The 27,876-nt window shown below is 44.4% G+C and overlaps 1 protein-coding gene across 2 annotated transcripts; it reads left to right on the plus strand.

Annotated features, from left to right (window-relative positions):
- POP4 (ribonuclease P family protein) lies at positions 1 to 27,876 on the plus strand. Of its 2 annotated transcripts, XM_087390696.1 has the most exons (7): positions 4 to 344; positions 426 to 502; positions 581 to 855; positions 26,595 to 26,663; positions 26,808 to 26,866; positions 26,957 to 27,058; positions 27,229 to 27,874. In XM_087390696.1, the coding sequence occupies exons 1-7, from the start codon at positions 155 to 157 to the stop codon at positions 27,327 to 27,329; spliced, it is 873 nt and encodes a 290-aa protein (XP_087246822.1). In that variant the 5' UTR covers positions 4 to 154; the 3' UTR covers positions 27,330 to 27,874. The 2 variants fall into 2 exon arrangements, with proteins under 2 accessions (XP_087246821.1, XP_087246822.1); XM_087390695.1 differs by having other exon boundaries at positions 1 to 344; positions 426 to 855; positions 27,229 to 27,876.

The following is a 27,876-nucleotide window of genomic DNA, read 5'->3' on the forward strand; positions in this document are numbered from 1 at the left end:
TCTAAGGAAGTGTTCCCTAGTACTTGTACTCGCTTGTTCCTCAAATTCAGCCTTAGGGTAGTGAGTTTTGAGAGAGAGAGAGAGAGAATCGAATAAGTGAGCGAACACTCAAACTGCGTGAGTTGCCAATGGTCTCCATAGAACTTAGAAGTGCATGATTCATCATCTTACCATCCTCTCTCTAATGGCAGGTGTAACAGAAACCCCCTTGTCTGATAGAAAGAGGAATCGCTTGCAAGCTTTAGAGCGCCGTCTCTCCTCTCCTCCTTCCTCCCTTAAGAATACCACCTCCCTCGCCTCCTCGCCTTCTCCTATCTTTACTTCTCCTTTGGCAAACCCCTCTGGTAATCCATTTGCTTCCTTTTCCCTTGTTTATTGCTATTTTCCATATTCGTCACCTAGAACTTGATCGCGTTTGAGTGTAGCTGGTGATTCGGAGGGTCCAACATACGCCAAGCTCACCCAGCATATGCTTGATGGTGATGTTGCCGTGCACTTGCAGGTAATTAGTGATTTCTTTTGTCTTTCTGCGTGCGTGACTTTGACCATCGCCATTACTGATTTAAACATTGGTCTGCAGCTTTCTGCCAGGGATAACAGCGGCAGGGTGATTGATTCCATTCTTCGTGAGCTTGTACAAGACAATAAAAAGACCGCCAGAAATATAGGCGGTGTGCTAGATTCCAAGATACAGGATCGAGTCCTCCTCCTAGATAATCCTCCTGGACATGGAAAAGCAGTCGAAAGGGCTCGAAAGAGGGCTAAAGCAAGCCTTGCAAAACGCTCCAAGAAGCATATGTCAAAGCGTCAGCACAAGCTTATTGGATCGTATGCATTGCCCCTAAGATATCACAGGTGAGTATCTATGAACAAGCAAGATTTTATACCTGTTTCTCTATTCATCTATTCATCTAGACTAGATATATGACGGTTTCTCAACATTATGAAAATCAAACAGCAATCTACTAATTTTACTGATTTACAACATTCATCTCTAAGCTTGTATAAGAAAAGACCATCCCTGAAATTTTATTAAGCACAATCTGGAAGGTCAAGATCCAGAGCTCAGGAAGGTGACAACAAGAACAATATTGAAGCCCGTGGATATCCAAGATGCTTCAGAGAAGGTGATAGTAGTTGTAGATCCAGACCGTTGAAGAGAGGGATGACCAAGACACTCAAGCCCCATCAATGATCATAGGAACTACAGCAGATTCAGTCATTCCACACTATAGAATATGGATATGTCCTGTGAGGCGTGGACCATTCGAAAGGATTTGTATGAGACGAACAATTCTAGAAGGATCCTATCCCATATGAACTACAGCAGATTCGGTCATCCCATATGAACTACAGCATATTCAGTCATTCCACACTATAGAATATGGATATGTCCGGTGAGGTGTGGACCATTCTAAAGGATTTGTATGAGACGAACAATTCGTCAAGGATCCTATCCCTCCGAAATAAACTATTCACAATGAGAATGGAGGATGGGAGCAAGTACACGACCGCCTCACGAAGGTGAACGTGGTGAAGGATGAGGTGCCAGTAATGTGGATTCAAGCTAGCTAGAAATGCCAGATTTTGGGATGCTTCCAAGAAGTTTCAAAGGCTTCGTTACCACCATGATGGTAGGAGAGAGGGCCAGGCCTCTTCCATTTAAAGAGCTTGGTCTCTTATTCCTTTGCAGGAAGAAGCATGGAGAAACTGTACAAGAACAGCAACGACAAGGCTTTTTTAATAAGAGGAAAAGTCAAGGGCAACTCCAATAAGGGAAAGGCTAAAGAAGATTCCAAGGGTGAAGATTGGATGATGCTAACAAAAAGAAGAAGAAGAAGAAGTGTTTCTATTGCGAGAAACGTGGCCATGTTACGAAAGCTTGTAAGAAAAGAAAAGCAGATTAGACGAGGAAGAGGGAAGCCAAGTCCAAGAAAGAGACCAGTCCGAATCAACAAATGTAATAATGGTCACTGAGCATTTTCTGCACATGCGGTCACTGAAAACAAAGAAGACTGGTATGCTGATAGGGGGCATCACGATACACGTCAAGCCAAAAAAAGTTGGTTCAAAGCCATAGAACCAGCACGTCCAAACTCAAAGAAGGTTGGAGAGATCTTGGCACCCGTGGATGTTGGAAATAGAGGATAGAATCACACACCTCACTCCCGATCTAGCTCATACAACACTCAGAAAGACGGAGAAAGAGGTAGTCAAAACTCAGATATATTCTTCCACAATCGTGGGCAAACAAAAGCTCAACAGGTGAGCATGTACAAACAGCCAAAGGATGTTGTCAAGTGCTGAGCCACTTCTCTCCCTGTGCGCGCTTGCCTGTGTGCAAGGTTGTAAGTGCAGGTGATGGAGAATAGTGGAGGAATGGAGCCCCTTTTATAGGAGGACATGGAGCCCCTAGAACTGGCCGACTGTTCCAGTCGGTCCAGTCTGTAAAACCGACCCCCAGAAGGGCCTAGATGGCTGCCTTTTGGTCGGTTTTCTGGGCCAACCTTTGGCCTATATAAGGCCCCATATGCCGGGCCTTTTGGCCTGTTGTGGTTGCTGCTGATGTGCAGTAGATGCCTCCGTATAGGCATGGCGCAATCCTCCACACAGGTTGCTGTACCCTCAACCCTTTTTTCCCTACAGTCTCCTGTCCCCTTGTCCCCTCAAAATAGGGGCTCATAGGTGGGGCAGTGACTTTTCTTACACCCCCTCTCAATGACACAACTGTGGGCCGATCCCCATGTGTCGAATGAGGTGTTCCATCTGCTCTTTGGGAAGCGCCTTTGTGAAGACATCGAAGATGTACTCGTTGGTCGGGCAGTATATAAACTCTATGACTTCTTTGTCGATGAGTTCTCGAACAAAGTGGTAGTGGACCTCGATGTGCTTCGTCCGTGCATGAAACATGGGGTTGTTGGCGATCCCTATGCAACTGTGGTTGTCGCACATAACCACAGTCGCATCTTCTTGGGCCACATTCATGTCCTCCAAGATCCACCTGAGCCATAATGCTTCACATGCAGCTGTACAGGCAGCCCTGTACTCCGTCTCTGTGGATGAAAGGGCGATAGCAGGTTGTTTCTTACTGAGCCATGACACAGCTCCTGATGAGAGTAAGAAACAATATCCAGAGGTCGATCTCCGGGTGTCAATGTCACCTGGCCAATCACTATCACAGAAACCTCCCAACTCAATGCCTCTGGTATAAGTGATGCCGTAGGTGCAGGTACCCTTCAGGTACCCTTCAAGTATCTTAGCACCCTCATGTTGGGGTAAAGGCACATTGCCACCCTTTAAATGTTACGACTGCTATGACTGTCCTAAGACAGTCATAGGGTGAATACCTAATCCTAATAAAACCTTTGAGTTTGTGGTGTGGCTCAACGCATTCTTTACACACCCACACTCCCTAGTGTCTACTGTCTCCTACTGTTCCACTCCCCTCTTTCCCTCACAAGTGGTATCAGAGCCTACCTCCTCCCTCTCTCACTCCGGTCTACCCCTCCCTCTCCCCTCGGGCCTCGTACCCTGTGTCAGCAGGCAGCACTGTAACTGCTCTCGAGTCTCAGCTCGAGCTGTGTAAAGGCTTCGGGCAGCATTCTATCGTGCGGCGGTTCTCCTTCAGCGCGGGCAGCAGCACACGGTTCTTCAAGGGCAGCAGCGAGCTCTTCAGCTCGCTAGCAAGCGACTATCGGCAGCTCCAAGGCGGGCGCAGCCAGCGCGCAGCATCGGCCGCGCGCAGCCAGGCCAGCTGCAAGCTGCAGCCAGGCTGCACAGGCAGCTGGTCGCGACTGCGACCAGCCGCGACAGGCAGCCGGCCGTGCAGCTGTTAGCTGCCGGGTCGTGTGACCAGCAGCAGCCGGCTGCACACAGGCAGCCGACCTCCATCAGCGGGCTGTGAACAGCCGCGCACAGATCTTACTGTTCAGCAGCGTCCTCGGGACGCGTGCACGCACAGGTACAGCCGTACCGGCTGTACCCTCAGCCAAGGTTCGAGTGCAATTTTTTTTTGGAGAATTTCGACAGTTTTTTTTGGGGATCCGTGCCCTCGCAAGTACAGGGTACAGCAGGTACTCTGTGCAGGCACAGCAGGTACTTGCAGGTACAGCAGGCACAGAAATTTTTTTTTTGGGAAGAAGGAAAAGAGTGAAGAGCACTTTGCTCTTTTGCGTGGTACATGCAAGTACGCGCAGGTACAAAGTACAACAAGGCTGTTTATGCATTTCCCGAGGATTACTCAGAGTAAAACTGTGTTTTTTTTGAGGTACAACAAGTACTCTCATTGTCCCTCTTGCTAGGAGGTGACCGGGGCCACAGTGTGTGGTTGTTTGCACAGTTTTTGACGGGAGATCATATGCCTTGATTTTGCAGAGGGCTTTTATGCTTTTGCTGAGTGCAAATCTCAGTTTTCGGGTGACAATTTCATAGGGCTTTTGCCTGACAGTGAATGCAGTGTATGCCTTGGGGCAGTGTGGAGCCAAGGTGCCCACATTGGTCTCGTTTTCCGCAGTGTATCAGTGACATTTCTTTGCAGGTCACATTTTGTGTACGGCACTTAGAAAATCTCAGTTGAGCCACGCTTGGCCAGGGCGCATCGAGTTTACTCGGTCCCTAACTGTCCATCGTTGACAGTGCTCAAAAGATTTTCTTTTCGGTGTTTGTACGTTGGGATCTGTGTTGTTACTGTGCACACAGGCAGTTTATGCATTACATTGTCAGGTGAAAGTGCCAGGAGAGCGCTGAATTTTGTATGCTACCTCATTGTTGAGGGTGTTTATCACTTGGTACAGGTATTGATCAAGGGGCTTTTGCCCAGATTGTGCTTGAGAGCACTTTGGTCACTGTGTAGAGACTTCAGATGCCTTTTATCCCCTTGACATAAGGGTGATTTGTTGGGATTTGTCCCGTGCTTTGTTGCAGGTTTGTGACAGGTTGTGTCACGGGGGCGTGAAATTCTAAGTACTTTAATGTACTACAAGACCGTGACAACTTTGGTTTTAAAAGTCCAAGCGTGGGCTTAATAATGTGTAATTAAATGCGGCATGGTGCCTAGCACATAAGCGTAATTAATCCCTAGGCCCAAAGGCATTCCAAGGAATTAAAAGAGTGGTTGTTGGGAAATGATGATGTGGCATTTTTAATGGCCCCCCTAGAGGGCCATGTACCTTCAGTGGCCCCCCTAGAGTTCCAGGTGGCTCTAGTGCCTTCTACATGCTCCTTTGCCATTCCTGGACCTTCCTGGGCCTTCTAAACTTCACATGTGTGGTTTTCTCTCTCATCTCCTCCCTTTGTTGAGATTTTGGACTGGTTTTTCAACATCCTTCAGCTGAATTTCGTTTTTTTTCATAACTCCTCACCCGTTTGGATTCCTCAACTTCCGTTTGGCCCGATGGCTTCCCCTCTGCCTCCCCTTCGTAGTGATATGCTTTTCCCTCCGTGCGTTTGGTAGAACGAGCAGAGCTGAGCACTTCTTTTGCTGGTCGAATTTGCAAAAGTGGCTTTTTCTGGACCCTTTTTCTTCTACCGCCTCCTGGGCCTCTCCTCTTGCAAAGCTACAACTTTCTGTTGAATTTCGAGTGGTCCGACGCGCTGGTTGACTGGTTTTTGTCAGTTTTGGAGGACTTTCCGGCGATGAAACTTCTCCAAAACCTTCTCAATGCATTCCTCTCTGAAGCATGCTTCTTTTGAGCCCAAGAACTCCCACTTCTTCGCGACAGAAGTGCTTCTTTTCGCATTTTTCAGTGGAATTCTTGCTGGTCGGCTCTTGTAAATGCTCTTTCTTCATGCCTTTGTACTCCTCTTTGGCTGAGAATGCAATTGGGCATTGGCTACTATGTCCTCTTGGCGATTGAGGACTTGGTTCGAGTTTTCAGGGCTTGGTGAGTTGTGATTTTGCTACTGCAATTTCTTTTTGCCATAAGCTATTGGTTGGCCTCGTGTGCCGCCTCTTTCTTGGCTCACAGGTGCCCAGGCAGTGCTACATGAGTCATTCCTTGGTTGGGTACTTTGCTGATTTTATTTTGGAGCTTTGAAAAGCTTTGTGAATGCCATCTGGAAACCACTCAAAGAGAGTGCAGCTAGGGTGCAGTGTGATTGCATCTGGACAGCCAATGGAATTACACTCGGAAAAGAGAATGCCTTTGGGTTGAGCCTACGGGTTAAGTGCACTTATGTGATGGTGTTCTATGCTTAAAAGCCTTGCGAAGGCTTAGTGAATTGGGGCTGCGTGCTCAATTGCAGGGAAGGTCTCCCAGATGCAACTTGTAATCATTTCACTGTGAAATATAAAGAAATACCGAAAGGGGCGCCACGGTGTTTGGGGCCAATCGGGTGCACTTGTCTATGTCTGTTGAGCAGGGGCATTCTAGCCTCCATCCCTTTTTCAGTGGTTTTGTTTGTGAACACATATCTTTGCTGCACTTTCTGACAGCTGAATATTACAACCATAAACATGGTGAGTACCCATGAGCAAGAGAGCTCCACAACTCCTCAAAGGAGAAGGCAGGAAAGCCTTAATGATCCAGCTAGTGTACAGCTGCAGGGAGCACAACAAATGCCTTTTGAGCAGGCCACACATGAAGCTACAACTGAGCTCAACGGTGATACTAGTTCTAGCAGTGAGTCAGATGATGCTACTATGTTGAATGCACAGCTTGCAAGTGAAGTGACTGCTTTGACTCAGCTGGCTCAAAATTTGGCTCAGATTGTGCAAACAAATGCCAAGAAGAAGAAGAAATCAATAAAGCACAATCACGGAAAGAGTGAGTACATAATGTGCAGTCCATAAATGTGGCTCAACCACCTCAGCCATATTTGAGGCAGCAACCTGAATATTTTGGTACAGATTCTATCTTTGATGCTATGTTGATTTCACCGCCAATTGGGCATAGAAAGCAAGCCATGTATGACAATGTGGGAATGCAGCCAGGCATGCAAGCCACAGCATATGCTCCCATGCCTAATGTTCAGCCAAGCATGGCTCTCCCTAGTGAAGGGAATGCTGCAAATATACAGCCATCTTTGGGACAGCCAATATCAAATGTATATAAAGAATTTAAGGATGGTGGTTCTCATGTCAAGTTTGATACATATAATGGAGTACAGGACAGGTACAAAGCCCTCACATTCCTTCAACAGTTTGATGCTGCATTTCTTGGGGGTTTGTTTACAGAAGCATCCAAGATGAGGAAGGTTGCTACATTTTTGAAAGGCAATGCACTTAAGTGGTACACCAACCTTATGCTTCATGGAGATGCACCTGCTACTTGGCTGGAATTTAAGCAAGTGTTCTCTTCTACTTGGCTTACTCCAACTTTTGAAGTTGAAGTACTTTCACACTAGCACGACTTGTCATACAAACTTTGCAAGAATCTTGATGATTACACCAAGAGGTTTTGGGATGTTTTGCTGCCATTGAGCTCTTACAGGCATGTTTCTTTGAAAGAGCAAATAGAGAGGTACTGTTGTGGATTGCCTAGTGAGCTACGTGATTATTGCATCAAAACCAAGGTGGGTTCTATGACTCAATTAATTGAGAATGCAAGGACAGCATATGCATGGATGCAGGAGAAGAATTTGGGCTTTATGGACAGCAAGAAAGAAGACAACAAACGGGCTGCCAAACACCAGGATAAGGACATCAAATCTGAAAATAAAAATTATGGCAAACGATCGTTTCAAAAGGGAGGAAAAGCCCAATTCAAAGCTGGTCAAAGGCATGGACAGCCTAATAAACAGCCCCGTACCAAGTTATCTGATGAAGAGAAAAAGTCACTCATGGAGCAAAACAAATGTTTTATATGCAAAGGAGAGGGACACCGCTCTTATGATTGCCCATTCAAGAAAAGAGACAGGTCAGATGATGATAAGAATGGTGATAAACAGGCTGATCGGAAGGGCAAAAAGCCTAAACCTTCTGCAGGACTTCTTCCAGATGTGATTGGGAGTTTGCCACATGCACATGATGAAGAGGAAATGAAAAAGACTGAGATGTGCAGAGCATGGGGAAAAATCAGAAATCAGAATTGTTTGTTTTTCTTTGATTCTGGGGCAAAGGCGAATTTCATAACTCCTGATATGGCAAGAAGGCTTGGCATTGAGCCTGAGGAAATGGGGCCATCTGGCATGTGTGATATGGCCAACCCTGAACTCAACACACCTGTCACTCCTATCATTGGCAAGTTGAGGATGCATATCCAGGGATATCAGGATGCAGAGGACTTCTACATTATGCCTTTGCCAGAGTGTGATGCTTTGCTTGGGATGCCTTGGATGTACAGGGTGGGGGCTGATGTGCAGATGAGAAACAAGAAGATTTCTTTAACTCATAGAGGCAAAAATCATGTACTTGATGTAAAGTTGAAAGGGGAGTCCATCCCTATAGTTTCAGCTTCTTGTATTTCCAATGTAATAAAGCGTCATATTTCAGCGTACTTGATTTTTGTCAAAGAGGACAGCCAACCAGTTCAGGAAGGCTCTACTCTTTCTGCTTTAGATAGAGAAAGGGCTGCTTTTATTTCAGATTTTCAGGATTGTTTTTCAGATGCACTTCCTCAAGAATTACCTCCCAAGAGGCCCGAGGATCATCAAATTGATATAATTCCAAGAAGCTCACCGCCTAATATACTTGCCTATCGTGTCAGTAAGGCACAACAGGAAGAGATAATGTCACAAGTGAAGGAACTCTTGGAAAAGGAATTATTAATACAGCCAAGTAATTCTCCTTACTGTTCCCTTGTGTTGCTTGTGCAAAAGAAGGATGGCAGTTGGAGAATGTGTATTGATTATAGGGCTTTGAATAAAGTAACAATTAAGAACCGTTTTCCAATTCCACGCATTGATGATATATTGGATCGGTTGGAAGGTTCCTCAATGTTCAGTCGTATTGACCTTAAAAGTGGATACCATCAGATAAGGATACGGCTTGAAGATGTCTACAAGACTGCCTTCCGCACTTCATTTGGCTTATATGAGTTCCTTGTGATGCCTTTTGGTTTGACTAATGCACCTGCCACTTTCAATAGAATGATGGACAGAATTTTTAGAGCACACAGAAAGTTTGTGGGCACTTTCTTCGATGACATCATTGTGTTCTCTAAAAATGAGCAGGAGCACATGAAACACCTCACTATTGTGTTTCAAGAGTTGAAAAGACACAAGCTATTAATAAACACCAAGAAAAGTGAGTTCTTTATGCATGAGATTCATTTTCTCGGTCATATAGTGTCAAAGGATGGAGTCAAGATGGATCCTGCAAAAGTTGAGGCCATAAGGAGTTGGCCAATTTTGAAAAATCTGCATGAAGTCAGAAGCTTTCTTGGGTTGTGTTCATACTATCGGAGGTTTATAAAGTACTTTGCAGAAATTGCTTCTCCCTTGCATGCTTTACAAAAGAAAGCTGTACCGTTTCGGTGGGGACCAAAGGAAAATGCAGCTTTTGAAGGGCTGAAGCAAAAATTGTGTTCTGAACCCGTTATTATCTTGCCAGATCTTGCAAAACCCTTCGCTGTAACTTGTGATGCATGTGGGAACAGCATAGGAGGCACTTTGATGCAGGATGGCAGAGTGGTTGCATATGAGAGTAGAGTTCTCAAAGATGCTGAATTGTACTTGCAGACATACGAGAAGGAAATGTTAGCAGTGATACATGCTTTGACCACATGGAAACATTACCTTCTTGGAGCTGATTTTTATGTGCAAACAGATCATCAGTCACTTAGATATTTTCTCACGCAGAGAAAATTATCTGAAAAGCACATGAGATGGGCTAACTTCCTCTCAATGTTTCATTTTCAAATTGTACATGTGCCGGGTAACAAAAATGTCGTGGCTGATGCACTTTTCAGGAAACCACAGCCTGAAGCAGTCTCCAAGAAACCCAGTGTTTCAGCAATGAGCATTGCTATGTGTTAGATGTGATGAAAGATCAGTATGTTAATGATGCTGATTTTTCAACTATTTATGAACAGCTTTCTGATGGTCAAAGGCATGATCACTATATGTTGAAAGAGGGTTTCATTTTGATGCATGGATGACTCTGTGTCACTGATCAGATGCGACAGAAAGTCATAATGGAAAGTCATGCTCCTCCATATGCAGGACATAGGGGAATTACAGCAACAATTACAGCAGTGGAGCAATACTTTTATTGGCCATCTTTGAGGAAAGATGTGGAAGAATATGTGAGAACATGCATGGTTTGTCAAAAAGTAAAGTTTGACAGGCAGAAGGCACCTGGGTTGTTACACCCTTTGCCAATTCCGGATAGACCATGGCAAAGCATAGCTATGGATTTTGTGTTTGATCTTCCACGTACTCCTACTGGACATGATGGATTGTGGACAATAATTTGCAGGTTTAGCAAACAAGCCCACTTTGTGCCAGTAAGAAAATTACAGCAGATCAAATGGCCAAATTGTTTTTGCAGCATGTCTTCAAGTATCATGGGATGCCTGAATCCATAATCAGTGATAGAGATCCGAGGATGACCAGCCTCTTTTGGAGAGGACTGTTTGAAAATATGGGCACTACGCTGAATTTTTCATCATCTTTTCACCCTCAGTTTGATGGACAATCGGAGCAGGAAAACTCTACCATGTTTAAATGCTATGTCTCAGACCACAAAAGCAAATGGGAGCATTATTTGCCTTTGCTGGAATATGCTTACAATAATACGGTGCACACATCCACAGGTAAAGCACCTTTTGAAATAGTGGAAGGTGCCAGGAAGATACCTCCCATTTTGCATACAAAAGAGAAAATCTTCGAAGCTGATCGTTTTGTGGAAAGCCTTGAAGAGGCTTACAAGAAGATCAAATATGCCTTGCAAAGAAGTCAAGACAAGCAGAAAAGAGCAGCAGATAAGCACCGCAGGGAATTGGTATTCACAGAAGGTGATTGGGTTTTGCTGCGTTTTCAAAAGGCAAGGCTGAAAAATAAGAAAGGCAAGGAAAGGTTGTACACAAAGCTGAACATGCGTTACTATGGTCCTTTCCAGGTTTCTGAAAAGATAAACGAGGTAGCTTACAGGCTGAAGTTGCCTCCACATTGGAAGATACATAATGCCTTTCATGTGAGCTTATTAAAGGAATATCATGGAGATATTCCCGAGGATGTACCTGATGAGGTGCAGCCTGAAGTGGAAGAACAGGATGAACTTCTGGTTCCAGAGCAGATTTTGGCACACAGAGATAGAAAGCTCAAGGGTAAAGTTATCCGTCGCTACTTGGTAAAATTTCAAAATTACCCATCACTTGATGCGAAATGGATGGAGGAAGGTGAACTGGCAGATTCACCTGGGATATTGCAGCTTTACCTTGATGCTTTCCAATTAGAGCCGACTGCGGTCCGGGCTCCTACAGGTAGTTTAGCAGAGCGAGCGTCTGGAGCATTACCTGATGTTCGAGAGGGGGGTAGCACCTCCACTCCCTCAGTACAGACGGGCTCACTATGATTTCATGAGGTCGCTTGATGACACTGTATGTTTCATCCGAGATATTGAGCTGACAGTATTTCTGCTGTGAGACTTCATGATATTGATGCATCTTGACTATTGATCGCCGAGGATCACATAGATTTTGAGCAGTATATATGGATGGATGCATGCCTCTCCTAGCCATATTTTCAGTGTCTCTGTATACTATAGCTGTGGCTTTCTTGTATACTCTTTTATGCTATATTTCATGCTCGCTCCTGTGTTTTGGGGCAGCAAACTGTGGTTTGCTGTTTCAAGAGAGGGGTATGTCACGGGGGCGTGAAATTCTAAGTACTTTAATGTACTACAAGATCGTGACAACTTTGGTTTTAAAAGTCCAAGCGTGGGCTTAATAATGTGTAATTAAACGCGGCATGGTGCCTAGCACATAAGCGTAATTAATCCCTAGGCCCAAAGGCATTCCAAGGAATTAAAAGAGTGGTTGTTGGGAAATGATGATGTGGCATTTTTAATGGGCCCCCTAGAGAGCCATGTACCTTCAGTGGCCCCCCTAGAGTTCCAGGTGACTCTAGTGCCTTCTACATGCTCCTTTGCCATTCCTGGACCTTCCTGGGCCTTCTAAACTTCACGTGTGGTTTTCTCTGTCATCTCCTCCCTTTGTTGAGATTTTGGACTGGTTTTTCAACCTCCTTCAGCTGAATTCCGTTTTTCTTCATAACTCCTCACCTGTTTGGATTCCTCAACTTCCGTTTGGCCCGATGGCTTCCCCTCTGCCTCCCCTTCGTAGTGATATGCTTTTCCCTCCGTGCTTTTGGTAGAACGGGTAGAGCTGAGCACTTCTTTTGCTGGTCGAATTTGCAAAAGTGGCTTTTTCTGGACCTTTTTTCTTCTACCGCCTCCTGGGCCTCTCCTCTTGCAAAGCTACAACTTTCTGTTGAATTTCGAGTGGTCCGACGCGCTGGTTGACTGGTTTTTGTCAGTTTTGGAGGACTTTCCGGCGATGAAACTTCTCCAAAACCTTCTCAATGCATTTCTCTCTGAAGCATGCTTCTTTTGAGCCCACGAACTCCCACTTCTTCGCGACAGAAGTGCTTCTTTTCGCATTTTTCAGTGGAATTCTTGCTGGTCGGCTCTTGTAAATGCTCTTTCTTCATGCCTTTGCACTCCTCTTTGGCTGAGAATGCAATTGGGCATTGGCTACTATGTCCTCTTGGCGATTGAGGACTTGGTTCGAGTTTTCAGGGCTTGGTGAGTTGTGATTTTGCTACTGCAATTTCTTTTTGCCATAAGCTATTGGTTGGCCTCGTGTGCCGCCTCTTTCTTGGCTCACAGGTGCCCAGGCAGTGCTACATGAGTCATTCCTTGGTTGGGTACTTTGCTGATTTTATTTTGGAGCTTTGAAAAGCTTTGTGAATGCCATCTGGAAACCACTCAAAGAGAGTGCAGCTAGGGTGCAGTGTGATTGCATCTGGACAGCCAATGGAATTGCACTCGGAAAAGAGAATGCCTTTGGGTTGAGCTTACGGGTTAAGTGCACTTATGTGATGGTGTTCTATGCTTAAAAGCCTTGCGAAGGCTTAGTGAATTGGGGTTGCGTGCTCAGTTGCAGGGATGGTCTCCCAGATGCAACTTGTAATCATTTCACTGTGAAATATAAAGAAATACCGAAAGGGGCGCCACGGTGTTTGGGGCCAATCGGGTGCACTTGTCTATGTCTGTTGAGCAGGGGCATTCTAGCCTCCATCCCTTTTTCAGTGGTTTTGTTTGTGAACAAATGGGTAAATGCCAAATGGTGATCATGCAATGGTTAATGGTTGTGATATATGCTTTGTGAGCTGTAAATAAGTGCTGAAGTGATTAAAGGTTTAGTTCCACTGCCCTCTGAGTGATTAGAGGCCGGTTTCAGGCTGAGGTGTTTGGAGCATTTTTCAGTGGTCAGTATAGTGTATGCCAGGTGGTTGATGCATGTTTAATCAGTGCAATACCTCATCTGAGGTGGGAGAAGTGATCAGGACATCAGTGTTTTGTGTTTCGTCAGATGATGATGCACTTGTAAAGCACTTGTGGAACAGCTGCAGCATTCTGTAGTTACTGTTTTATGCCTATTTGAGCACGGTACAGTGTGTTAGAAGGTACAGTGACTGGAGGGCAAATTTTCTGTTTTGCTGCAGGTTTTTTGACAGTAGAAAACAGCACTATTGTGAGTGCTCCTGGCTCTTGATAGAGCAGGTTTTCTGAGAAATCAGAATTTTATTTAGTCATTTTTTGACTTACAGGGAGTCAGGCACTTTCCTTGTCTGATATGGCATCAGGGGGAAGTGAATCCTCAATGCTGAACATAAAGAAATTGGAAGGGGCACACAATTATGCATTATGGGCAGAACAGTGTTTGAATGTACTTCTGTTGAAGAAGATTTCTAAGTCCATAAGGTTGAAGGGTGTCCAGCCATCTGGGATGGCAGATGATGAGTGGGAGGAGCTTGATTTGTCCGCAAGGGCGTCTATCATGCTTACTCTCACTGATTCTCTTGTGTTCAATGTTCAGGCAAAAAAGACCTCTTATGGCCTATGGCAGAGGTTAGAAGAGTTATATGCCCAAAAGAGCTCAGCCAGTAAGGTTTATTGGCTGAAAAAGCTCGCTGACCTTCGCATGAAGGAAGGTACAGCTATGACCTCACATTTGAGTGAGTTCAATGCCATCTCTACACAGCTTATCGCACAGGGATTGAACCTTGATGAGGAGTTCAAGGCTGCTTTCTTGTTGTGTACCCTCCCTGAGAGTTGGGACACTTTCAAGACCACCCTGTCAAATTCAAATGTCACTCTTATGTATGCTGATGTGGAGAGCTCTCTCCTTATGGAGGAGATGAGCAGGAAGAACAATATGGGCAGCAAGTCTTCCAATGCTTTGCAGGTGCAGGAAAGAGGTAGGACTCAGCAGAAGGGGAGATCTGCTGGCAAGTCCAAATCCCGCAGTCAGTCCCGTGGCAAAAAGGATATTGAATGCTTTTATTGTGGCAAGAAGGGACACGTGAAGTCTAAGTGCTTCAAGTTTATACGGGATCAGAAAGCCAAGAAGGCTGAGACAAAGGATGCAGGCAGTGGAAGCAAAGGCAAAGGCAAGGCCAAGGCAGATGACTTGGATGCAGTCAATGTTGCAGCAGAGGACAGTGATGGAGATAGACATGATGTTTTATGCTCTTCTGTTGTGATTGCACATACCTTGGTTGTTGATGGCCATGACATGCACACCTGGCTCTTGGATTCAGGTGCTTCTTTTCATGTTACACCTCATAGGGAGTGGTTTACTTCCTATACAGGTACTCATGGAGTTGTTCATCTTGGGAACAACTATGCATGTCAGATTGCAGGGATTGGCAGTGTACAGATTGTATTCCCTGACGGACGCATTTTCATGCTTGATGGTGTTCGCCATGTGCCGCAAATCAAGAAAAATCTGATTAGCACTGGCTTATTGGATGACAGTGGTTACCACACCACATTTGGGGATTCCAAATGGGTGATTACTGATGGCCAAGTTGTAGTGGTTGAGGGTTATAAGAGTGATACCTTGTACCCTCTTTATGTTTCCAGTGTAGGTAATCATGTTGTTGCCATAACCGAGCTGCCGAAGGTTTCATTGTGGCATAGCCGGTTGGGACACATGTCCGTTAAAGGAATGAAAGAACTGTCACGTTTGGGTTATCTGCCGTCTCTTTCATTTTCAGATTTGCCTACTTGTGATCATTGCATTTTTGGAAAGCATTCTATGACTCCTCATAAGAGGAGAACTCCCCAGAATAGAGCACCGCTTGATCTAGTGCACACTGATTTGTGTGAGATGCCACAGCTATCACTAGGGGGTGCAAAGTATTTCATTACTTTTATTAATGATGCCACACACAAAGTGTGGGTCTATTTCTTGAAGCATAAGAGTGATGCCTTAGATGCTTTCAAGAAGTTTGTCGCTCAGGTTGAGAATCGGACAGGATGCAGGCTGAAATGCCTCAGATTCGATAATGGGGGTGAGTATGTGTCACATGCTTTTGTACAGTTATGCGAAGCTAAGGGCATTAAACAGGAACTCACAGCCCCTCATAATCCACCTCAAAATGGTGTGAGTGAGCGGATGAATCGAACTATTCAGGAGAAAGTTCGATGTATGTTGTCTTATGCTGCATTGCCCCATGGCTTTTGGGCAGAAGCCGTGCAAACAGCAGTTCACCTAATTAACAGGTCGCCGAACAAGGCTTTGGAGCTGAAAGTGCCAGAGGAGGTGTGGTCTGGCAAGCCACCTTCATACAAGCACTTACGTGTGTTTGGCTGCGAGTGCTTTGCTCATGTACGCAAAGAACTGCGCACCAAACTGGAGCCAAAGTCTTTCAGATGCATCTTCATGGGTTACGGTGACGAAGGTGAAATGGGGTACAGGTTATGGGATCCTGTCAAACGGAAGATTATACGCAGCAATGACATCATCTTTAAAGAGGATAGTGTACACAAAGAACCCGTGCAACCTGTGGAATACAGGAGGGTTGTTTATGATGATGTCGGACAGCAAAGAATGCCCATTAATATGCAGCAGCAGGCTGCTGTAAATAACCCTGTTCAAGAGGGTATACAGGCTGAAAATCAGCTAGACAATTTTGCCAATGATGCACCACTGGATATGCCAGCAAATGGCGCTGTAGGACAGCCAAATATGGTGGTACAGCCACCCGTCATGCATGACGAACAGGCTAGACAGCAGCCTAATACGGAGCATTTTGTTAGGAGGAGCAACCGTGTACAACGGCCTCCTGACAGGTTTGTTCCAGGAGCCAATAATGTGGCTGATTTTATCATGCTGACAGATTGTGGTGAGCCTTCCAGCTTCAGGGAAGCTATGGGAAGAACAGAGAAAAGGAAGTGGGAGAAAGCCATGCAATCAGAAATGGACTCCCTACTTCAAAATGATACATGGGACTTGGTGCAGCTACCTGCAGGCAGAAAGGTTTTGCCATGCAAGTGGGTTTACAAAGTCAAAGTGGATTCAAATGCTTTACCGAGGTATAAGGCCAGATTGGTTGCCAAGGGATTTAAGCAAGAGAAGGGCATTGACTTTGATGAGATCTTTTCCCCTGTAGTCAAGATGACTACTTTGAGAGCAGTGTTAGCTCTTGTTGCTCATGAGGACATGGATTTATATCAGATGGATGTGAAGACTGCTTTTCTTCACGGAGATCTCCATGATGAGATCTACATGAGTCAGCCAGAGGGATATGCTGTTAAAGGAAAAGAGAAGCTTGTGTGTAAGCTCAAGAGGAGCTTGTATGGACTCAAGCAGGCACCAAGGGAATGGTACAAGAAGTTTGATGCCTTCATGCAGTCCCAAGGATATCATAGGTGTGAGACCGATCACTGCTTGTACACCAAACGGGCAAAGGATGGCAGTTTGATGCTACTCATTCTATATGTGGATGACATGCTGATTGCCAGCAAATCTCAGCAGGAGATTAGTGCTTTGAAGAAGCAACTGCATAAGTCTTTTGACATGAAAGACTTGGGTGATGCAAACCATATACTTGGTATGCGGATTATTCGTGACAGGTCCAAGGGACTTTTGTTTCTGTCACAGAAGGAGTACATTGGCAAAGTACTGCGGAGGTTTAAAATGGAGGGGGGGAAGTCTATTAGTACCCCGTTGCCTCCACATTTAAAACTCAGCAGTGAGGACAGCCCCAGATCAGATGATGATAAGGCTGAGATGGCCAAGGTTCCGTATGCATCTGCAGTTGGTTCTTTGATGTATGCCATGGTTGCCACTCGTCCGGATATTGCTTTTGCGGTGGGAGTCATTAGCAGGTATATGGCAAATCCAGGCAAGCGGCACTGGGAAGCAGTGAAAGGTGTCTTGAGGTATCTCAAGGGTACCAAAGACTTGTGCATATGCTATGGTAGGCAGGATGCATTGGTGCATGGTTTTACAGATTCAGACTATGCAGGAAATGCAGATAACCGGAAGTCTACTACCGGTTATGTTTTCACATTTGCAGGAGGTGCTATATCATGGGTGTCTTGTTTGCAGAAATGCATTGCACTGTCAACCACAGAAGCTGAATATATTGCAGCCACTGAGGCTTGCAAGGAAGCAATATGGCTTACTTGGCTGGTGGGAGATTTGGGCATTACAGGAGATATACCAGTTTTGCATTGTGATAGTCAGAGTGCTATCATGTTGGCAAAGAATCCGGTCTTTCATCAGAAGACCAAGCACATAGATGTGAAATATCATTTTATCAGGGAGGTACTGGAGGACAAGCAGCTTGAGCTTGTGAAGGTGCACACTGATGATAATCCTGCAGATTTGCTCACTAAGAGCTTGCCTACAGAGCGGTTTGCACATTGTCGCCGCATCATGGGATTAGGATGAGACCATTCTTATTTTATGGTCTTGTATACAGTAACTGTATATTGCTGTAATTTTTATTCTTTTCTCCCCTTTAGGCACATTGGCCTTTAGGTGGGAGGTTGTTGGGGTAAAGGCACATTGCCACCCTTTAAATGTTACGACCGCTATGACTGTCCTAAGACAGTCATAGGGTGAATACCTAATCCTAATAAAACCTTTGAGTTTGTGGTGTGGCTCAACGCATTCTTTACACACCCACACTCCCTAGTGTCTATTGTCCCCTACTGTTCCACTCCCCTCTTTCCCTCACACCTCATACCTGCTTCCCAATGAGCCTTCTTGGATGTGGTGGAGAACTGACAGAGCAATCCAACTGTGTAGGAAATATATGGTCGTGTTTTGGTGAGCTAAAGCAAACTCCCCACCAAGTGTCGATATAGTGATGAATCAACCGGTTGAGATGGATTACGCACACTCAGCTTCAGACCAGTTTCCATGGGAGTCACTGCTGCTTTGCAATTTTCCATCTCAAAGCGTTTGAGGAGTTCCTTGCAATATTTCTCTTGTGAAATAAAGATATTGCTCTTTCCCTGCTTCACCTCAATCCCAAGAAAGTAGTAAAGTGTGCCTAAGTAAGTCATCTCGAACTCCTCCATAAGAAGTCTCTTGATTTGATGATGAGGTCATCCACATATAGAATCAATACGAGCCGCAAATCCCCCTTTGTGTCGAGATAAAGATTTGCCTCTGATGGACTCCGTTGAAGCCCGATCTTCTGAAAGAAAACATCTATCTGTTGGTACCAAGCTCTGGGGGCCTGCTTCAGCCCATATAAGGCATTCTTCAGTTTGCAGACTTTTGATGGGGATCCTGGAATTTGAAATCCTGGTGGCTGTGCCACATACACCTCCTCCTCTAGGTTACCATTCAAACACGCTGACTGGACGTCCATTTGAAAAATAGGCCAATTGTGATGAGCAGCCAAGGCAATGACAATCTGAATAGTCACCATCCTCGCTGTGGGGGCGAAGGTCTCGTCAAAGTCAAGTCCTTCTGACTGTGCATATCCTTTCCACCAATCTTGCTTTGTACTTGTCCAAGTTCCCATCTGAGTTGAACTTAAGCTTGTACACCCATTTAGTCTCGATGACCTTCCGCTTGGTTGGTTTGGGCACTAAATCCCAGGTGTCATTTTTCAAAATGGCATCCATCTCTGCCTGCATGGCTTCCTGCCATTTTGGAATATCCATTGCCTCCTGGAAGGAATGGGGCTTAGCAAACTGAGCTACCAAAGCGTAGTTCACGAAGGGAGTCTTCATGTTTCTTTGAGACCATTGCGCTCCGGAACTGCTCTCGGGAATGTTCGTGACCCGTGAGTTTGCTAACGTCTTCAAATACCATTGAGGTAGCTTCTTCTCAGATTGAGGTGCTTTTGATGGAGTTGACTTGGGAGTTGGCTCTGGAATGACATGCTCCTCCTCCTCCTCCTCCTCCTCCTCCTCCTCCTCGGGGTCTTCAGTCTACTCCACCTCTCAGATGGTGACCTTGGGTGGGGGTAATGTCGGAAGTTTTGGAACCTCTTCTGCAAGCTGTGGCTCTGTCTCTTCAAAGATCACATTTCTGCTGATAAGGATCTTCTTCTTGTCCGGGTCGAATAGGCGATAGGCCTTGGACTCTTTGTTGTATCCCACAAAGATACAGCTCCGGCTATGGGGATCTAGCTTTGTCCACTCATCTTTATGTACATGCACAAATGCTTTAGAACCGAAAACTCTTAAATGAGATATGATGGGCTTCTTACCATAATAAGCTTCGTATGGAGTCTTGTCATCAACAACCTTGGTCTTGGTTCTGTTGAGGATGCTCACGGCAGTGCTCACGGCTTCACCCCAGTAGGCTTTTGAGAGATTCCTCCCTCATGACATGATCAACACTGTCTCTATGACGGTCCTGTGCTTCCTCTCAGCAACTTCATTATGCTGAGATGTCTCTTAATCTCGTGCTTCTAGCATAATCCATTGAACTTGGTAGAAGTGAACTCTCCCTCTCTGTTAGTGCGGAAGGCTTTGATTACCTCCCCTCTCTCCTTCTTTACCTGGGCCTTCTAGTCTTTGAATTTCTTGAAAGCCTGAGATTTCTTGGCCAGGCAGAACACCCACACCATGCGACTGAAATCGTCCACTAATAAGAGAATACCATGAACCTGCAAATGAATTTGTCGACATTGGGCCGCAGATGTCGGCGTGAACCAACTCGAGGGGCTTCTTGGCTCGTGATGAGGCCTCCTATGGGAACTTGTCCCTGTGTTGCTTGCCTTCCACGCAAGACCTGCAGACACGATAATCGGTGGAAGTCCATCCACCATCTTTGTCTTCTGCATCTCGGAGAGTGCCATAGTTGATGTGACCGAACCGCTCATGCCATAATCTGGATCTGCCATGGTTCCCATGCACCAACAGAGTGTTGAGCCGATATAGCCCATGCTCCTCGACACCTTGAGCCACCACCTGTCCGTTTGCCTTGGATGTGACAGTGACCTTGCCGTTGTCGAATAAGACCGACATATTGTGCTTGTCCATTTGACTGATAGGCAATAGGTTCTTGCACAAATTCGGTACATAAAGTACACCGGAAATCAACTCCCTATTTCCTGCAGTCGTGATGAATGGAATACTACCGACACCCTTCACAGGGCATGACCGGTTATCCCCAACAGTGACCTTGGAATTGGGATGTGTACCTTCCATGGTTTTGAACCAGTCCTTGTTGGACATGTGCTTTGAAGCTCCACTATCCACATACCAACCTTCCTCTCCTTCACTGACTGCATAAGAGGAGCAGTACTCAGTGATGATGAAGAGAGCGCCGGTCGTGACGTTTGCCGATTCAGTCTTTGGCTCCTCCTTGGACTTGGACTCCTTCTTGAGGTCCGCCTTCTTTTTGCGACACTCTTTAGCAGAATGACCAAGCTTCTCACAGTAGAAGCACTTCATCTGCCTCTTTTTCTTTGCATCCTCGGTCTTGCTTCCTCGGTCTTGCTTTTGTTCTTGTAGTCTTTGAACTTACCCTTGTCGGGCTTGTCCCTTGCCACGAGAGTCTTCTCGTCCGATTGAGTAAATAATTTTTCCCGAGCCTCTTCTTGCAATAGTAAAGGCCCAAGCTCCTCAAAGGTGAGAGGCTTGGTCCTCTGTCGTTCAGTGACCGTAGTCACGAAACTCTTAAAACTTCGAGGTAGCTTGTGTAAAATCAACAATGCCAGTTGACTTGAATCTACCTTTTGACCAATTGCCGCGAGCTGGTCCCTTACCACCTTGACTTTTATCAGATGGTCATGAACATTGTCTGCCTCAGTCATGTCCAGATTGTACAGTTGATGTTGGAGCATCAGAATTTGAGATGTATTGTCAGTTTCATACAAATCCTTCAGAATAGCCCACGCCTCTACAGACGTCTCAGCTATCTGGATGTGCGGAAGAACAGTGTCCGCCGTGGTCCCAATGATTAATGCTAGGGAGTGGGCATCTCTCTCTTCCCAATTCTCAAGCTCTTCACCATCCACTGGAATGACAATCTTCCCCTTGCTGTCCAGCAAGTCTTCTGGTTTTGCCTCCACCCCCGTTGTTAGCTTCCACAACTTCCGGGCCACTAGATGGCTCTGGATTTTCATCTTCCAGATCGGATAGTTCGACCCGTCTAGCTTCCTTGACTCTCCGAAGTTCGGGATGGTAATGAGAGGAATCTGGAGGAGGAGGAAGGAAGAAGAAGAAGAAGAAGAAGAATGTATTACCGTCCTCTGGGGGCCGAGAAACCGACCCATGGGACCCATGAAAATCACAATACAAGTGTCTCCCTTCTTTTATGGAAGGGGTAGGAAAACAACTATTCTGAAATACATTGAGTAATACAACATTCCCGATATTGAAGAATCTTGGCAATAAAATTGCCCAGAGTGGCTATATGGGTATGTGAAAGCAAGCTTGCGAGGGTGTCGTGTTCCTTTGTAATGTTGTTAAAGTCCCTCCTTATGCATGCATATCGTGGGCATGTAAGGAGGACATGTGCCTCTGTCTCTACTTGTTCTTGGTCACATAACTTGCAAAATCTTTGTTCCCTTGAGACATCTCCCCAAGCACCTTTCTCTACCTCCAAAGTGTGTGATCGGGTGCGGATGAGTGCAATACTTCTTCTTGCATTTGCAGGTATGGGTATAGTTATGTACTTTTGTGCATTATCTTTTAGAGAAGGGGTTGAAGAGGCAACAATAAAATCTTTGTCCTCCATCCTTACTGTAATAAAGAACAGTAAACTGAATTTACAGCGGAGAACTTGACCACGCAGCAAACCTGAGTGTCGATTGGAGTCGCCTACTTGCTGAGGTACTCCGATCTAGAGCTGTGAACCTAGCTCTGATACCATGTTGGAAATAGAGGATAGAATCACTCACACCTCACCCGATCTAGCTCATACAACACTCAGAAAGACGGAGAAAGACATAGTCAAAACTCTCTTCCACAATAGTGGGCAGACAAAAGCTCAACGGGTGAGCATGTACAAACAGCCAAAGGATGCTGTCAAGTGCTGAGCCACTTCTCTCCCTCTGCGCGCTTGCCTGTGTGCAAGGCTGTAAGTGCAGGTGATGGAGAATAGTGGAGGAATGGAGCCCCTTTTATAGGAGGGCATGGAGCCCCTAGAACTGGCCGACTTTTCCAGTCGGTCCAGTTTGTAAAACCGACCTCCAAAAGGGCCTAGATGGCTGCCTTCTGGTTGGTTTTCTGGGCCAACCTTTGGCCTATATAAGGCCCCATATGCCGGGCCTTTTGGTGTTGTTGGTTGCTGCTGATGTGCAGTAGATGCCTCTGTATAGGCATGGCACAATCCTTCACGCAGGTCGCTGTACCCTAAGCCCTTTTTCCCCTACAGTCTCTTGCCCCCTTGTCCCCTCAAAACGGGGGCTCACAAGTGGGGCTGTGACTTTTCTAACATAGGAGTCAAAGAAGATGGTTCATATCGGATCGATGCGCTGATAGGCCATGGAAATGTAGATAGCTCTAGATTGTGATGGAGAGGTTTGGTCATGTCAGTGCAAAAGAGAGGTATGGTGGATGAACTTCCACTAATAGTAGGCGTGGAAGGTGGGCGTAAGATTTGGGTTTTCTGCCTGACTAAAAAGTTACAAGTAATAAAAATGAAGAATCATAATGTCATTGTTTTGTTTGACTCAGCATTAAAATTTAACACAGTGTGTTATTAATCTCAAACTAGTGAAAAGTTTGAGATTCATAAAACTAGTCCATTTGAGTATGCTTCTATGGTCAAGATGGCAGAGGGAAGTTCAACAAAAGTGTGGGATTAAAGGATCACACAGCTGGAATTATGGTATCCAATGCTACGAGGAGAAGATGGATTTTCAAATTACTAGACTTCCTCATGCAGATATAGTTCTTGGAATAGCGTGGCATTCTAAGAAAAATCTTGTTGTAGATTGGTAAAAACACACCTATCTGTTTAAATTGAATAATGTCATATGTTTTTGCGGATGAGAAGGATTCATAGTTTGGAAGCATGGAGAAAAATTTTTAAATATGGGTTAGAGTTTTACCTCGATGTCGATTATGTACTGTGAAGTATTTTTATAAACAGCCAGATTTGAGTAGTTGCTAAGCTAGGTGGGCAGAACTCTTACTAGACTTCCATATCAAAATGGAGTACCGAAGAGAGAAGGCAATAAAAGTAGGTGATGCGTTGTCACACATTATTTATATTGAGTTTTGCGGTATTAGAGTGCTCTAATAATTGAGATCAATGAAACTCAAAGGGTGGATGAGTATTTTAGTCTAAGGCTATTGTGATGAACTCCGGGATAGTAGATGTGATGAGATCTAGAAAGGGCGAAAGGTGCTATACGAGCGACTATGCTTAAAAGAAATGGCAAGGTTGTTATACCCGATGCTGTGACAGCCCATGTGCAAGACTAAAGGAGCTTGTAAGCTGGGATTTCATGAAGAGACATGTTTATGAATATGTTACACAATGTTTCTTGTGACAAGTAAGGCAATGCGGGTGAAGCCACCCAGCCATTAGAAATACCATCAAGTAGATGGGAGAGGATTTCCATGGATTTAATAGTTGATCATAAACTAAAGGACTACATCATTGCCCAATGCTTTCTTTCCAGTGAAATTATCCATAGGGACTATATCTTTTCCTTGAATAGGATTCATTATGTTATCCACAATTAGATAACATTCTTAGTTTAGATCCTTCTAATGGTTTGATCTTTGTAAACTATTGTTGGCAACCTGTCATGTGAGATGATGCACCACTATCAATGTACATGGATCCTGATTTGCATCGTCAACATGATAACTATAATCGGTTGTGGAGTCACTATTATTGTGCATATTCTCAGTTTGCTTTTAATGTCAATTTGCACAATCTCAATCATAAGGCAGATTGTGTCATATTGATTGGCATAGACCATGACTTTGTTGTTCTCCATGATGATTTCCTCTTCCACAAAAATTTATTGTGGTGGTGGACTTTATTATCAAGATGGCTCACGTCAATTTGACGTGACAGTGAGTTAGTGCTCCACAAGAGCATATATTTCATCAAGATAAATTACTAGAATTTGCCTACAATGATAGGAAACAAGGATGAGTCCTTTTGAGTTGAATTATAGGTTTAGGCCAGCTAATCCAACCAGGTTGGAATTCCTTAAAAAGTGCCTAGCACCATGGATTACAATAATCCGCATGTGGGAGATGATAAGAAGAGAGCTTTTAGAGAATTTCATCAAGGAGAGAGAGTGTTTCTCTGGATTCCCTCCTGCACTAAGTCCTTGACTATAGGACAATGCGTTAAATTATCAGACATTGTGGGCAGTGGTTAATTCTGAAAAAAAGTGGGCAAGGTAGCCTCTAGACTAGAATTACCATCGGGTTGCAAGGTGCCATCCGATTCTCTAATTGATGGACTTGTTATGTTATAGAAATTAGAGGATAATGCATGATCCAGACCAGCAAAAATCTTAGACTGGGGAGAAATGACAGTTCAAAAATGGAAAAAATACATATAGTGCTGGTTGCTTGGCATGGATTTCCCCTATTTGAGACTACTTGGGAATCTGTTCACCACAGATATGGAGAGCATTCCTAGACTTTATCATTGAAGGCACTGATTCTTGAAGAGGGAAGGAATTCGGCATGACCTTGGATGGTTCAGTTGACAGAAGTTGTTAGAGAGATCATAAGAGGGTTTGATGTAACCCAAGTCTGTAAATTGTTATCATTGAAGGCACTGATTCTTGAAGAGGGAAGGAATTCGGCATGACTTGGATGGTTCAGTTGACAGAAGTTGTTAGAGAGATCATAAGAGGGTTTGATGTAACCCAAGTCTGTAAATTGTTGTACATATCGTTTTGATTTTATAGATGAAATTATGGTGTGGTTTATGTTTTGGTTTGTGGGTTATAGTATCAAACTAATGGTCAAAGACAAGGGTAATTGATGAGGAAAACTGAGATTGGGGTATATGGAAAAACAATGAATACTTCTAGTGTGGGCAAAAGTGGACACGAGGGCAAAATGAGGTGCACGAAATAACCGCCACTGGGACAGCCAACGTCTATGGGATTGTGGAGCTTTTTGATGATGAGTATGCTATACAGGATCAATGTTTACGCTTACTTTGTCCAGGAGGTGCAACAACATGGGGGAAAACAAGTTTTCCTTTAGATCCAAGTGGTATGCATGGCCCTTTTGCAGCAGCAGGGAGCCTTAATGTCCAACCACCTCTTGCTACTTTGAGGGCAAAAGTATATTTGGTCTGGATGGTTTGCAATGAAGTCCAAAACTAGGCTATGCTAGGAAACCTTGCTCTGATGCCACTGTAAGAAATCTTAGTAATCTAATGTTTGTAGTGAGCTAACAAGCAGGAAAGAGGTAGTAATGGCAGCAGAGAACAATAATCTATATTGAATCAGAATGTCTGAAGTGTGTGATCTGTACAAGCAATACAGTTAGACTGTTCTTTGTCACATCAATGAGTGGATGCAACACTGATGAGGAAAGCTGCCGTTGGGATATATGGGAAAAAATTGAATACTTTTAATGTGGGTAAAAGTGGACACCAGGGCACAATGAGGTGCACAAAATAACCACCACTGGGACAGCCAATGTCTATGGGATTGTGGAGCTTTTTGATGATGAGTATGCTATGTAGGATCAGCGCTTATTTTACCCAAGTGGTGCAACATGTGGGGGAAATAAATTTTCCTTTTGATCCAAGTGGTATGCATGGCTCTTTTGCAGCAGCAGGGAGCCTTAATATCCCAACCACAACTAGCAACTTGAGGACATATTTTTGGTGGGGATGGTTTGCAGTAAGTCCAAAATTAGGCTAGATTAGGAAGCTTTCTCTGATACCACTGTAAGAAATCCTAATCTAATGTCTATAGTAAGCCAATGAACAGAAAAGAGATGTAATGGTAGCACAGAACAAGAATGTTCTATTCAAACAGAATGTCTGAAGTGTTTGATCTGCACAAGCAATATCAGTAAGACTCTTCTTTGTCACATCAGTGAGTGAATGCAACACTCATCACCATTCTATTTCTTAGCATATCACATCAGGTTGCTATGGTCATATGTTTCGATTATTACATTTTTTAAGTCACAGATCTCTCTTGAGTGACTGGATGTCATACCTTTATCAGTTAAATACTGGCGACTGTCATTCTATTCATAGATGTTCATTTTCTTGCAGGTATGAACTGTTTCTTCCTATGCACGATCTGTGGAAAACCTATGCGAGGCACCTTGTGGAAGGCAACAGGCAAGTTGGCCAATGCTTAGAGCTGTTCAAGAAAAGTGATGTTGAAATCTGTGATATAGGCATTGTTGTCCCTCAAAATATCGGAGGTTAACTTCATTTGGTGCTTTAAGTGATGCATATGCTTTTTAACTCTGGAGTGTCCAGTGGAAAGATGATTGAACCTAGCCTGCTTCAAATGGATTTGCATGGGGCTATTCTTGCTGGTACGTTGAATTGAGGTAGTATCTTGCATTTTATGTGCAATAATTTGGAGGTGGGCTTTTGATTTTGGACTGCCTTCGTGAATGGAACAGTGGTTGAAGCAAAGGTCAATAATTATGTGGGCATACGGGGGATTATGATAAGAGAGACTATGAACACCTTTGCAATTGTAACTTCTGCCAACAAAGTGAAAGGTACTTCTTTATTTGTTCTCAGTTGTAGTTGAAAATTGATGCTTTTCTGTCTTTCTGAAGTTTCTCAATTGCAAAATGTGTGGAATCAGGATATGAAGGCTCCTTTTTAATTGTACATAGAATTTTACAGCTTACTGTAATTCTGACAGAAACGGTTTTCGATTTTGCAGTCATACCAAAAGCTGGTTCTGTGTTTATGTTCTGCTTGGATGATATGCTTGTAACATTATATGGGGATCATCTTTCTGAAAGCAAGAGATGGACAGAGTAAATGGAAAAGAGATTTTAAAGTTTTAATTGGATGATTGGCTTAAAAATACTTCTCCGCCAAAATAGTTATCAATTCAAGAAGGCTTCTCAATGATTGAGTGGACGCTTGGGCTAAAAAGCAATGCTTCCCTCCCTAAAAGGTTACTTGATTTGGAAACTATGGAATCCTAATGCTCTTTTCTAAAGCTTCAGGGTTTATGAGATCATATCATGACTGGTTGATGTATTTTGCCACATTTGAAGGTTTATGGTGTTACTACTTAATCCTTACATAGCACAGGGAGCAGCGAGAACAGCAGTTCTGTACATATGTGTCCTCTGGAAAGATGTTTTCATGAGTCTAGTTGTGTTCTGGAGTCAAAGCACAATTTCTCTGTACCTTATTGACTCTTGAGTGGCTGGTGAACTGAAGGATTCACTGTTTTCTCGAGTAGATAAAAGGGAGGATTTTATGAAGAAGTCACAAATTCAGTCCTGTTCTCATCATTTTGTGGTTTTACACAATTCTTTGGCTTGTTTAAATCTCATGCAAAGGGATGCATCTGTAG

The sequence above is a fragment of the Dipteris shenzhenensis genome, chromosome 19 (assembly GCF_047967505.1).
Source record: "Dipteris shenzhenensis isolate YYH24624 ecotype China chromosome 19, Dip_SZ_1.0, whole genome shotgun sequence".
NCBI classification, from domain to species: Eukaryota; Viridiplantae; Streptophyta; class Polypodiopsida; order Gleicheniales; family Dipteridaceae; genus Dipteris; species Dipteris shenzhenensis.